Source organism: Xyrauchen texanus, chromosome 43, assembly GCF_025860055.1.
Source record: "Xyrauchen texanus isolate HMW12.3.18 chromosome 43, RBS_HiC_50CHRs, whole genome shotgun sequence".
NCBI lineage: Eukaryota > Metazoa > Chordata > Actinopteri > Cypriniformes > Catostomidae > Xyrauchen > Xyrauchen texanus.
Genome location: NC_068318.1, coordinates 23,148,162 through 23,162,759, shown reverse-complemented (window position 1 = coordinate 23,162,759; position 14,598 = coordinate 23,148,162). Strand labels below are relative to the sequence as shown.

Here is a 14,598-nt window from a genome sequence, read left to right as displayed (position 1 = left end):
CTGGGCCAAATCCTGACTGATGGTGATCCATTCTTGACTTAATAGTGTTTGGAGTTGATCACAATTTGTGGGCTTCTGCTTGTCCATTTGCCTTTTGAGGATTGACCACATGTTCTCTATAGGATTAAGATCCAGGGAGTTGCCTGGCCATGGATCCAAAATTTCAATGCAATGATCTCCGAGGCACCTCGTTATCACACTTGCCTTCTGACATGGTGCTCCATCATGCTGTAAATTGCATGGATCATCACCAAATTGCTCCTGGATCGTTGGGAGAAGTTACTCCTGCAAGACGTTTTGGTACAATAATTTTTTCATGGCAGTGTTTTTGGGCAGAATTGTGAGAACCCACTCCCTTGGATGAAAAGCAACCCCACACATGGATGGTCTCAGGATGCTTCACTGTTGGCACGACACAGGACTCATGGTAGCGTTCACCTTTTCTTCTCCGGACTGTAGATTTTCCAGATGTCCCAAACAGTCGGAAGGGGGCTTCATCCTGCTGTCCGATCCTTGTACTTCCTGCAGAATTTCAGTCTGTCCTTGATGTTTTTCTTGGAGAGAAGTGGCTTCTTTGCTGCCCTTCTTGACACCAGGCCATTGTCCAAAAGTCTTTGCCTCACTGTGCGTGCAGATGCACTCACACCAACCTGCTGCCAATATTGAGCAAACTCTGAACAGGCGGTGACACGATTCTATAGCTGACTCCTCAGGAGGAGACGGTCCTGACGCTTGCTGGACAATCTGGGATGTCCTGAAGCATTCTTCTCTGCAGTTGAACCTCTCTCCTTGATGTTCTTGATGATCCGGTAAATGGTTCTTTCAGATGCAATATTCTTTGCAGCAATTTCCTTGCATGTGAGGCCATTTTGATGCAAAGTGATGATGGCTGCACGTCTTTCTTTAGAGGTAAACATTGCTAACAAGAACACAATGATTGGAAGCACTTCTTCCCTCCTTTTATAGCAATCAGTCTTCTCTTATAATCCAATCAGAATGATAGTGATTCCACCTGACTAGTACTCGTTCACACTTTCCCAGGTGCTGCTGATATGATTAGTGAAATTATGTTAGCTGGTCATTTTGTGCCAGTGCCAAAAAACTTGAAAATGTGAAATTTGAGTTTTTGTGATAAAGTTCATTTATTTGGCAAATTAAGCTTTTTGCAATTATTTAAAATGCATCTGATCAGCACAATAATCTAGAAACAATGTGAATCAACACCACAACAACTGAAGCAGAAAACTTTGCGAAACAAAATGTATGTCACAACCAATAGTTTTGGACACGGTTGTATAACAAATTAGTTTCTGGACTGGGGTTGTTCATATTTGAGCCATTAACAGAGCTGTTGGTTCAGATCGCTGGACTCTGTATGTTTTTCAGCTCAATTCACAAGCTGAATTTTACTGTAAAGATTCAACCATGCATTTTATTCATGGGAAAAAAAAATCCATGTTTTTTTTAAACCTTTCGTAAATTCACTAAATCCAAAATGATGACAATGGGTTCAGATCATTTTCATGTTAACGTTGGTTATAACAGAGATTTAAGTCAGAGTAAAAGTCATTAAGTTTAACACAAACAAAAAGGAGGCAGTGAAGTATAGGAGTACAATCTGTTCCAAATGTCTTACTTTTGTGTACCTGGTTGTCAATATTTCAGAATGTTGAAATATTTAAAATACTTACAGGGTATTTTCACAAATTTTCAGTGGACAAAAAAAAAAAAAAAACTGTGGCCCTCATTCTTGAAACATGCAGAAAGAGTTTTAAAACATAAGCAGAACAAATGTATTTGTAAATGATTCGTAAAAATGAATTCTTCTGTAAATTGCATTCAATTCAAACTGACAGTTTACGTTAAAATTGTTTTAAGAATGTGTATGCCAATAATTCTGCAAATTGTAGAACACATTTTGCTTGTTTCTTGAATGGCCCTCACTGCCTCGTTTTCAATCTCGTCAAATTACATATGGCATTTACTCTCTCAATTGGAGATAATTGGCAATGACACATGCTGTCTTCTTAGCCCATAATACATCTGTCTTATCTTGAACCACAGTCTTTCCACTGGCTGAGAGATTACAATGTTTACATCCCTTCGAACAAACTCAGTCAGCTTATCTCAGACCTCTAACTGATTCTTTCACCAGCCTTATTCCTTTCTCAAACTCAGATTGGCTGAAAGATCTAGCCTTCATTGGCTTCATCTGGAGCCATAATCACTCTAATGCATTCTGGCATTTTCCTCTCCACTCCATTTGGATTTGGAACAGTCTGAGATGCCAAGTAGGGGAGAGGAGAGAAACGGTTTGGTTTCTATAAGCATTGGATGGAGTATTGTAGGAAACAGAGACTCGTGATGGTGAAAGCTAGACGGGGAGTCAAGACATGGTGCCGCTGTGTTAATGGCAGTTCCTGCCGAGTTCAATCCAAATATGCGAAACATTCTCATATTTATGGCACAGCATCCTTTTAGGACTCTGGCAGAGGTTTAAAGGTCCACAGTGTAGCTCTTGAGACTGGGTAAAGACAGAGAGGTGCAGGGGGTGACTGGAAGTGAAGGAGCTTATTTGACTCTGCTCCCCAGGACAAAAACTTGTAGGGGTTGGAAGTTCTGAAGAGTCCCCTGGAACCCTGGTGAAAGAGAAACACTAACAACCATAAATCTTCCATGTATTTATCTTTCTCTCCACTCTTATCGCAATGTTATCCATGGGTCTTATTGGTTCATTTTGAAACATGCCATTCTATTCACTGTATAGCTCTGAACCAAATTCCCAAGCGCCACTTATCGAAGTTTTGTAACTTGGCACCATTTAAGGACTAGTAGAACTCAAATCTCTCTTCTGGCTATTTGTGCAAAAAATTCAGCAGGTGTTTTTTGTTTTTCTTTATTATTATTATTATTATTATTATTATTATTATTATTATTATAGAACACATTTTTAAATTTTTCTAAACCAGCATATAAATGGCTGCTAAATAGTTTGAAGATAGGCTTGATTAATAACAATCAGTGGTTTGGAGATCCACCCGTGTAGTAATTCCTTAATCACTTGATGTTAACCTTCAAACCAGCAACATTAGCTCAACCAGTGGTGTGAGTTTGGGGCAGAACTATCTGTTTGGCCCAACATTCGAAAACAGATTGATACTGCAGCTTTAAACTTAGCAAAACATCAAATTGGATATTTTTCCATTTTATTTCATGTTTTGCAGAAACGCTTATACTAGGCATGGAATTAGAGCGTGGATCTCTTGGAACTGTCCAGATAGATATGCCCAGAGAGGGATGGAGCTGTCTCTATGGATAATGCATTCATAGGTGTCTGTACGCACATCTGGATGAACGTTCCGCCAACATTCTATAAGGGTTTTTCCAATGTTCCTTTATCCTTTACAGTCACATATATCCTTCCCGCCAAGAATGCATTCCGATTACAGAAGTCAAAGCACAACCCTGTCGCCATGACAGCTATGGCAGTGATGGCTCAACTTTAGCTGGAAACAGTCCCACATGTGTGATGATTCCTCTCATTTTTTTTTTGTGATCAATTATTTATTTATTTTCTTACAATCATTATTTACACATTGGAGAGGAAACATCTTCACAAGAGAGAAATAGACTGATTATATCATCATTAAAAATATAACAAAGGCGCAAAATGTTGCTTATTCTGATGCCAGTTTCTCTTCTCCTCCCCATATCCTACCCAGCCCAAACCCACCCTCCAGCCCTTAACTAGATTCGCTCAAAGTATTGAACAGAAAAGTAAAAATTTAAAAAAAAATTAATTAAAAAAAGGCCCTGACAGACACACACACACCTCTCAACCCTTTCCCATTGCCACCCGACCATCCTTCCTCCATCATTATAATATCCACATAACATCATAGAACACAGAGCAGGACACTGGACAGTGAAAATATCAGGCACAACCTGACTTCGTCCTTCATATTATAGAATCCACAAAGGTCAATACAATATTCAAATTAATCATTACAGAGCAGAACTGAACATTACATATTGTATACATTAAATGCAAATTCATAAAAAAAAAAATTATAATAAAAAAAAAGTCAGACCTTATCTAAATCATTTCATTTATTTTCTCTAGTAGCTCTGACCAACAGTCAATATTAGCGGTTTTGGCATAATGTAAACGTGCTGTAGAGAGCTCTAATTGAGCAATTTCCCGGTAAGAAGAAAGCCATTTACTCATTAACAACGTATGTGGTGGTTTCCAGCGACAAACTATCATTTTTTTGGCGGCTGTCAAACCAGCCAAAAGAAGACGCCTATTGTTAATAGTTAGCTTTAAAGACGACGTATCATTGAGCAGAAACAAGCATGGTGAAAAAGGAATGGGTCCTTTAATAATACTAGACATGATGAATGAAACACTATGCCAAAATCTATTGACCTCTGGACACTGCCACACCATATGGTAAAAGGTAGCAATGGTATTATCTGGACAAAAATCACAATATGGGTTGTCTCTAAGTTTAATTTGCTGTAATCTTCGCGGGTTAAGTAGGACCTATGGATTAATCTATAATGTATAATTTGATGGTCAGGGTTTCTAGATGATAAAGAAATGTTTGACCAAACCACGCACCAATCTGGGTCCTGGGAGATGTTGATATCTGCCTTCCAGAGTCTGATAAATGATAAAGGTTTATATGAAGCTGTAGTTATAAACTTATATAACTCTGAGACAATACCTTTAATTTTACCCTTATTTACCCTCTCATTTTTCATGTTATTATTTGTCAGTGAGATGTAAACAGTGTGAAGCTATGCGGCTTTATTACTAAAGCATAAACAGAGGTGGAGAACAGGGAACAATTTGTCACCCCCATAAACAATTCATTTTTATGTCAATAGGTAAATTGTAACACAAGCATTTTTGCTATGCTGGTTGGGTTTGAATGTAGACCAGCCCTTCTGTAATTGGAAAAAGATGCTCTCGTTTACTTGGATCCGAAGAGAGCAAAGAAAATTGTCATATTTCATTTTCACAGTCATACACTTAAGTGAATTAAGAAGGAAAGTTTACCAATGCCAGCAAATCAAAGCGGTAGTCTTTGAGTGGGGTTAACTGAACCCACTTGGAGTTACGAAGGATAAAATAGTTAAGAGAGCAATACTAACAAAATGATTGGGAATTAGGGTTGAACAATTAATCAAAAAGGTATCAAGATTATGATTCTGTTGTCACAATTAACTAATCATAAAATTATGATTTCAGCATTCCATTTAAGTCTACTCATGTTGCTTCAAAGTTTTCTTTTTACAATGTGTTTTATGCAGTGGTTGAGTATTCTAACCAATCCCCAAGACATGTTCGTTGAGCAATGAAATGGCAACCATTCCTAATGTACAGGTTTTAAACAGTCTGATGCCCAGATGCTTGCTTTCACCTCTGTTTGTGGTGGCACTTGAAAATTAGTGTTAGCATCACCTGACACTCGAAATGAAGCTTTAGAACAAAAGTGAAAAGCATATTTGGTAATTTGGAATTATTTTGGATGTTGTGCCACTCAATTGCAAAATAGATGGTAAATACATTGCAGATGAGCAATTCAAGAAAACTATAATGCCCCTATTATAATCCACGCTTGGTTTATAGTTTTACGGCTTTTGCTTTGGTTCAAAATCATGCTCCTAATAACTGTACATTTAAACTTCAAATACTGTATATTCATTATTACACTCACTATGGACAGAAACATTGGAAACTTATTGCGTTGCGTCTGGTCTAGAACACATTGTGTTTTTCCAAAATGAAAATATGACAAAACAAAATCACAATGCCTCCTCTCGATTTTGTGACAGGTGCAGTTTTACCAAATGACAAAGAAACGGGTTCATCTTTTATATCTTTTGTATTGTATAATGTATGTAATGTGAATCATGCCCTGTTGATCACAAACGTGCAATGGAAGAATAGCTAAATAATCATATTGTCATAGGGACAAAAAAATTCTAATTTTTAAATACATTTTCCATGTCCTTTTAATATATCGACCATTGGCTTTTGTGGCAAAAATTTAATTTTCGACATTGTGTATATTAGATCTTACCTGCCATAGCCTGCAAGAATAATAATAATAATAATAATGATAATGATAAGAATAGAAGTCAGTTTGGTATCAAAAGAATGTGCATGTTTATATGTGTACACATTTGCATTCGTTTGTTTATTTGTATGCTATTAAGGGACCATGTTACTTGTGCCATTGATGCACTAGGCAATAAGTCTATGTGTGTCAGTAAGAGAGGTGTAAGGTCTTAAGCAAACATTATTCATACTATCCTTTTTATTTACTGTCATCATGCGTTTATTTTTGCTTCTCATCCAACTGTGGAGAATTTGCGGTTTCCCGAATGCCTCCTGGGTGGTTTCAGTCTGTTTCTCCTTCCAGAGTCTGTTTCACAAGAATCCACACCTCTGCTGCCGTTATTCTTCTGCAGCCCCTCCGGTTCACTCCCAGACCCCCATCCATCCCACCACAGGAAGCCCTGAGATACGCTCCCTCTTTCTGCCAACATTCTGCTCACATCTTAGAGGGATGGAGATGGGGAAGGAGAGTTTGGGGCAGCCTAACTGGCCAAAACAAAGAGCTAAGTTTAAAGGGATAGTTCACCCAAAAATGAAAGTTTGGTCATCATGATGTTCCAAACCCGTATAACTTTCTTTCCTCTGTGGAACACAAAAAGAGATGTTAAGCTGAATGGTTAGCCTCAGTCACCATTTACTTTCATTGTATGAATAAAAAGATAAATGGAAGTAAAACGGAATAAAAAAAGATGCGTGGTTTTAGAACAATATTAACATGAGTACACGATGGCAGAATTTTCATTTTGGGTGAACTATCCCTTAAGTCCAACAGAGAAAATATGCTCACACACACACACACACACACACACACACACACACACACACACACACACACACACACACACACACACACACACACACACACATATGATCTCTAGCCCCATGCCATCCACCTCCGGCCCCGTGCTCTTGATTAAGGATTCCGGCTTGACACATGTTTAGAGGAACTCATTTAGAAAGGGAAGCACACTGTAACAAATAGCCTGCTGCTCCAAACAAGAAATGCTTTATTTTGCCCTTCTAGGGGTATGAAGTCTAAACAGTTGGCCAGATGAAGCCCATATGTTTTACATATCTTCATAACGCTTGCATGAGTTTGCATGTTGATTGTTTATGGCTGCTTGACAGACATTCTAGGGTAGATAAGACATTTTAAAATCTTTTTTGGGTGTTCATTATAGTGATATACTGTACTGTATATTATATCGATTGATAGTTCGATATATATCATGCAGGCCAGATAGTCGGTCGATATTTGGCCATTTTGGATATCTCCCAAATCAATAGCTTATTTAATAGGTATACATATCTGTCAAGCACAAGACGTGGATTCCTAGTTGAACGTGTCATTTCCACAATCAGATGTTGTCATTAGCTGACCATAACTGACACGTGTTTGATCTGGACCTTAAAGCTTTGCAAGCATATTTCCGAGGCATGTCTGAAGTTTAAAAAAAAACTATGGTTTTGAACACCGTAACATTTTATTTGAAACATCTCTCTCAATTTCACATCTAAAAAATGTATCTAATTATGGGCCAGTGGTTCAAAGCGCAAGATGAATCATTTGGGAAATTATATATACATGCAATGGCATTAATGCCCCCAACTATTAGATGTTTGTTTTCAGTGAACTGATGAGGAATTTGGGAGCGTGTTATTTTGTTTATTCTTTGGTAATGAAATTCATTGCTGTGGTCAGCCAACTTTAAAGGAGCTTTGCAGCAATATAGCCTGTCCAGCCACAAAAATGTAAAAACATATCTTCCTTCCACACATACCGTTTCAAATCCCCTCTGCCATATTGAATGTGTGTTTGCTGTACGTTTGTATCAACTCCTGTTAATTTGTGTTCTCCTGCTTCCTTTTCGTATCTATTTTTTAGTGGAACAAATGACTTGATGTACATTTTAAAATTAAAATGTTCTCATGGTATATAATGATATCTTAGATCAGTTTGACTTTGTACATTAACTGCTATGTCTGTTAAGTAATTAATTTGTTTTTGTTCCATTTAGTACAGTACCCAGACTACTGCTTTTATTAGTGCATGGTGCTACTTTTATTAACAGCTTGTTTCAGTACTCTCCGTGAAAGATATTCATGAAGGATGACGAATCAAATACAATTGCTTTACTTTAAGATGTCATATTTGGGAAGATGTATGTTGTGGAACAGCTGTGTGTGTATTTTAGTGGGGTGGTAGTATGCGTGCGTGTGTGAGGTTGGAGATCAGAGACTCTTGCTGAGCTCTCCCAGACTTTCAATGTGTGTAAATGAATTATGAGAAGATCCATCAGAAACAAAGAGCCTGCACTGACATCAGCGTATTCACACTCTTATGGTACTTTCTCATCTTTCTCCCCTCCTTCTCACCTTATGAGTGTAATGCTCATACTATTAAAGTAATAGTTCACCCAAAATGAAAATTCTGTGATTAATTTGACCTGGATGATTTTCATTCTTATGCAGAACACAAAATATTATGTTTTAATTAATATACAGCCTTTTCAATTCAAATGCGGTTGATTTTAAATTGAAATGACATACACTTACATTATTGGATCTCACTATGTTGGTTGGTAGACGACTAGTTGACCACCCTGACTGATCCCTGCTTGTAACTTCATTTTTGGAGCAAAAGTACAATGTAACAATGTGCCCCTATCTTTCTCTTCTCTTTCTTTGTCAGTGACAGGCACCATGTCTCCATGTCCATCCCTGTCCCTCTGAAGTCTCAGCTCAGTGTCTCCACCGCATCTGAAGTAGGCTTTCCAAACCAGAGCAGCCCCCCTGAAAAGGGTGTCCAGAAGCAGGCCAGATCAGACATAGACAAGGTGAAATACAGAGACCCTCCACCCAGTTACAACACAGCCATGGCTCAACCCAATCCCATGACCACTCCAGAGGTTCCCCCCGAGCCATCTTCCACCTTGGTTGTGAGCATGGGAGTAGCTGAGACTGAAGAGCCACATGGGGATGCAGATGGGGATGTAGAAGCAGAGGCTGCAAGCGAGGCACATACTGAGCCAGTGGAGACAAAAGTGGAGAAGCCTCCGGAGGTACCTACAGACGTAGCAAGTTGTATTGTACCTTCTGACTGTATACCCAGCTCCTCCACTGGCCAGCATCCAGGGGCAGTGAATGGCTCGGCCATGCCCAGTGAAGGTATGGGACTGGGTGTTGTAGGTGGAGCGGAGCTGTACTGCTCTGTGGAGCAGGCGGAGGAAATAATGGGCACTGAAGCCACAGGGCTGGGATTGGGACTAGGATTAGGGTTGGGTTTAGGCGGAGGCGCTCGACTGGACGATTACCCCTGCATACCTGTGGAGCAAGCGGTGGCGGTCGAGTGCGACGAACAGGTTTTGGGGGAGTTTGACACGGCTGGGATCGAAGAGGTCTCGCGACGCATCTATGCACTAGAGAACATGTCCAGCTTCCGACGGCCTCGGAAGAACTCGGAAAAATGATACATGGACCTGAAGAAACGGGTTGGAGGTCAAGGGTGAAAGGTGTCCATGTAGGTCTGTATGCCTGGTTAATATTTCACCCTGACTGCAACACTTATAGACATTACATAAAGAAATGTATGATTATTAATATTATTATAATAATTATTAATATTAATAAGAAATAATATGGAATAATGTCCAATTTGCACTTCTCAAAACATTTCTATAATCCTTTACAGTGAAAATAAAGAGAATGTTTGTGGTTGAAATGCTTGCTGGCCGTCATTCTGGGTGTGTGGTAGGCCTGTGTGTTTGGATTTGGAGTCTTAAATGCCACTCAGTATTACAGCGGCAGCTCTGGCGCCAGGACCAACCTGAGAGCAAAAGGCGATATATTTACCAGGCTCAGTGGCAAGAGAAATGTCTGTCGGTCAGGGTGTGCAGAAAGGGCGAGGAATTACCATGCACCAATGATGCCCTTTCTCATGCTGAACACATGAGCCCTGCTTCCAAAACATGAAAACCACAAATGCATGCACACTTATTGCACAAATCTCTTCGCTTTATCTCAACAGTCTGAAAAAAAATATTGACCTTTGCAAAACCTTTACTCTCTGTGGTTTATTCATCCATTAAAATGATAGTTCACCCAAAAATGAAAGTAATTTTATTATTTACTCACTCTCATGATATTCATCCCAGGTATGTATACTCTTTCTTCACTTGAACACATTTGAAGAAAAGCAGAAAAATATCTTAGCTCAGTAGGTCCTTAAAATGCAAGTGAGTGGTGATTTCTCTTTTGAAGCTCCAAAAATTACAGACAGTCAGCATAAATGTCATCCATATGACACCAGCTGTTAAATTAATGTCTTATAAAGCGACACGATCGCTTTTGGTGCAAAAACGATAAATATGTAAGTACTTTTTTTTTTTTTACTCTAAATCATGCTTCCGTTCTGTAGCACGTGAGAACTGATGCACGTACGTCAAAGTTGGAAGAGCAGCGCTGTTTACAAGTGAGAAGGAGGAAATCTGTACAGTAACTTGGTTGGTTTTGGTCTGTATCTGTTTACTCACAATGGTGCGTTTGTGTGCTTATCCTGGATGTCTCAACCGAGAGGAGAACGTGAGATTACCTCTGTATCATGTCAATGCGAATACATCACAAGAGAGACCACTTGGACTCCTCCCTCTCGTGACTCCTAATGGAAGTGATGGTTTATAAAAAAAATAGAAAAGTACTTAAATATTGATCTTTTTCGCACCAAAAGTGATATCCACACTGGAATGCCTTATTCCTCCACCAAATAAACTTTCAAAAACACTCCCAATGTACCACATACTTCAAAAAAACAATGTCATTAGGAAACTGAAAATGGAGTTTTCAAACAAAAACAAATTAGTGTGGATGTGGCATAAGTTCTAGGAAGAAAACAGTAGAATCTCCGGTTGTTTTCTAATAATTATGGAAATTCTATGTAATTTAATGCAGACTTTTTATGAAATCTAGATTAGTGTGACCATGGAGAACAGGCCCTTACATGTTCATGAAAAACATCATGGTTGCTGGGTCATTTTTTCCAGAGTGAATTTTTCTATGATTATTCAGATATCAGAAACCAAAATGCAAATGATGTGCACTGTATACTGTTGATTTATGGCATTAATCCTCATTGCATTGCACAGACCTTTTATCGGTGTCATTTCCTCTTTAAACAACATTCACCTGCCCACAGGGCTTTCAGGACAGATGTGTTTTCCCTTACAGTTACAATTTACACTTACTTACAGTACAATTTCAGCTTTTTCTTTCTTTTTTCCCATTTCTGCTTTTCAGACATACTCAAGCTGCAGATCCTACTGCATAAGAATTGGACCATGAATGTTATAATTACCATGATTTTGTCAGACTGCAACATTGATCATTGAGTTTTGCATAATTCCATCCTGGCCTGAAACCATTGTTTTATTTCCTGTCTCTTATCTTGTAGTATTGCCTTGATGACTGTTGATTTGTGTTGTATTTAAGACCAATGCAAGAAATTTGTGTCCCTATTGCTGTGACATTGTACATATACTTTTGTATGAATGGTGTTTTATTATTAAAGACCACAGTTTAAAGAAATTACTGTTTTTTTTAAACTCTTTTACATTCCATCTACAAACTTTAAACAAGCTGCAGAGACTTTAAGTTTTGTGCAAATAATACTCAGACTAACACAACCAAATTGTTTATTTCTTATCAAATCTTTTATTTTTAAATATTTTTGGTTATGGGATTTTTGCTGTTATGGGACACAATGGTGTAGAGCTACAGTTCACTATTGAGAATAGAGGGGGAATAGGACCGGAATGACTCGAAACCTGCATCTTAACATAGCTGTGACATTGTTAGGATAGCAAAGTAATATTTTTATGTTATGTGTGGCAGGATTTCAGCTTTTTATCAAAATTATTTAGAATTGCATAGACTTTAAAGTCAACATAAAATCAAAACTAACCCTGTTTACTTTCTTAATGCTTATATTTCTTAATATTTTCCTTAATTATGCAAGATTTGACTGTGCACAATATTCTAAATATTAAATGTAGGCTGTCTACGTAATAATAAAAAATTATAATATCTTGCTCCGCATCTGAAATAACTTTGCTTTTATGTTGACGCTGACCAAGTGTTAGTGTAGAAAGCTGTCAAACAAATTGCTCTGACACCATCTGCTCATGTGAGCGCCAATGCAGATAAACTGCGTTTGTCTTCCAAGACAGAGTAGCTGTGGAGTGACGGCTCTTTCAAGCTCTGAGAGTAGTCACTGTCCTTTTGGAGAGATAATCCACTGCAGGTGTGAGGAATTGATTGAAGGCAGACCCAGCAGCTGGCTCACTGGAAAACCACGTCACCCCATCGTGGAGACTGCAGAGAAGCGGGTGACGGCACTGCCATGGCAATAGAGTCACTGGAATGTGTGAACGCGTCTGATGTATAATGGGGTGGATGGACTGCATTAGAGAGCGCAGCATTGGCTGCATAGAAAACTCAAGTGAAATTCTCAAGCTGTTATAACAATGTCACTGATATTGCACAGCTGATGGGGAGAACCATTATGGTTTAAATGATTTTAAAACAGTACCTATATAGGTCATTCACTTAAAGCCAGCACACGTTTCTTCAAATAGCAACTTATGATGGCAAATTAGTCATTTGACAACAACGTTACATAAAATAATGTTTAAGATTCAATTCTATTTTTCATAAGCACTTTTTCTGTATGGTGTATTCAAGTCATGTCAGAATCAGGGTAATTTTGAGATTCCGACCTGTAAAAAGCATTCAAATCTTTGTAGAACTGGTAATTTAAAGGTAAACTTGAAATTCTATCAAAGCTCCAGCTTGACAGTCGTGACGTCATGTTAAAAGAAACAACATGGCAGCAGTCTCAAGTGTTAAAGGTAGTGAACACATATTTCTGTCTGATATCCCATGTTATTATGCCATTGTTACCTAGGGCACTTTCTTTGTTCTTAAACCTTTTGCAACAACATATAGAGTTGAATTAATGTAGTTGTAAATATTTTGCTGTTATCAACAAGCCGTTTTGACGTAGGCCTAATGAGTGTTGCCAAACCGTCGAACTTCTGAGGTCCAAAGACGTGAAGCGTTAAGTGGAATCTTTGAATTGCCATTTTGTAAATATAGTAGTTTCATCACAGAAAACTCTTCAAAAATGTTTGCAAGTTCGGTTCTCTGGGTTGTATGCAGCTGTGTTTTGTTCTGTTGTCACTATCGCTGTGGTGGACCTGTTTTTATATAAACAAAACCAGATTTTGCATGGATGTCACATTTCACAAATGGGATGCAGAGTAAATGAATGCGCATAGCAACTGTCTGTGATGATTTCCAATAAGTAAAACTTTAGGTTTGGTTCTCACCTAGGGTTGCAGCGGTATGAAAATTGACGGTTATCAAACCATGTACATTTGCTTATCTACGGGGTTGAGAAAAAAATGCAACCGGACAGAGAATCTCATTTGCGCGTGCGCATCTCATTTCCTCATTGTCTTGCCTGTCAGACTCGTCAACTTGCGCCACACACAATGTTTCAGCGGAGAAAATGTCTGAGAGAAACGAGCCGAGGGGTCTGACATAAGTGAGTGTGTGAGTTAAAGCAGTGTTTCTCAACTGGTGGGTCACAGGTCTATTCGGACTGGGTCGCAGACAGCAGGGAAATAACAATGCTATGGTTTTCCCATTGAAGATATTTCGGCAGCCATCCAAGAGATTATTTAGGACTGACTAGGCAGATTTAATGATTATCTCGCAATCAGCTAAAATCTTCTCATCTGCACTTTCGCATGAGTGAAATGGAACCAGCTCACGCTAATGATCTGCTCGTCTCTCTGACGCGCGCGTGCTACATCCGGGCTTCCCTCGATATTGTGGAGCACTGACCTCAAAACTGATATGACCAATTTCAATTAGTGAGACTTTTCTAGTTTAATGTTATAGTTTCATATTAAATCATCTAAAGGTAGAATCTATTAGACTTCATTTTATATCAACAGTGGCAGTTGTAGTTAAAGTTTCAAAATGTCTTTCAGATAGTATTTATTTTTTCATAAATACTATAATTAGTTATTATTATTATTACTTTTATTTAAGACCAGCTACACTGACCTAACCATGGTAATGAGGAGCCTTTCCTCCTGTGTAATATGTATGTTCTGTTTGAATTATGTTTGAAATTAGGAAACAAACGGGATAATGATGGGCTCATATAAGTAAATATGATATTCAATTTTTAAAAGGGGGAGATAAAACTTCCTGTAGATTTTGACATCAACAGCAAAAATAATGTCACTTGATGCATGTCCTTGTACTTGAAAACTATGCAACATGAAAGGAAATGCGACCTTGAATACATTAAATACAGGTTATGTTTTTACTATGGTGTGTCGCCAATTGATTTCCAATGTAAAATCTTGGTCCTGAAGCAAAACCAGTTAATAGCCACTGAG

General features: G+C 38.4%; 1 protein-coding gene across 4 annotated transcripts in view; it reads left to right on the top strand.

Moving 5' to 3' along the window:
* Positions 1–11,692, top strand: part of LOC127635467 (UV radiation resistance-associated gene protein-like) — a 124,978-nt gene extending 113,286 nt beyond the window's left edge. Inside the window, exon 15 of one of the 4 annotated variants that reach the window (XM_052115546.1) lies at positions 11,423–11,692. In XM_052115546.1, the coding sequence (XP_051971506.1) occupies position 11,423 (1 nt within the window). In that variant the 3' untranslated portion in view covers positions 11,424–11,692. The other 3 variants (XM_052115545.1, XM_052115544.1, XM_052115547.1) reach the window with 3 other exon arrangements.
* Positions 11,693–14,598: the final 2,906 nt, after the last annotated feature.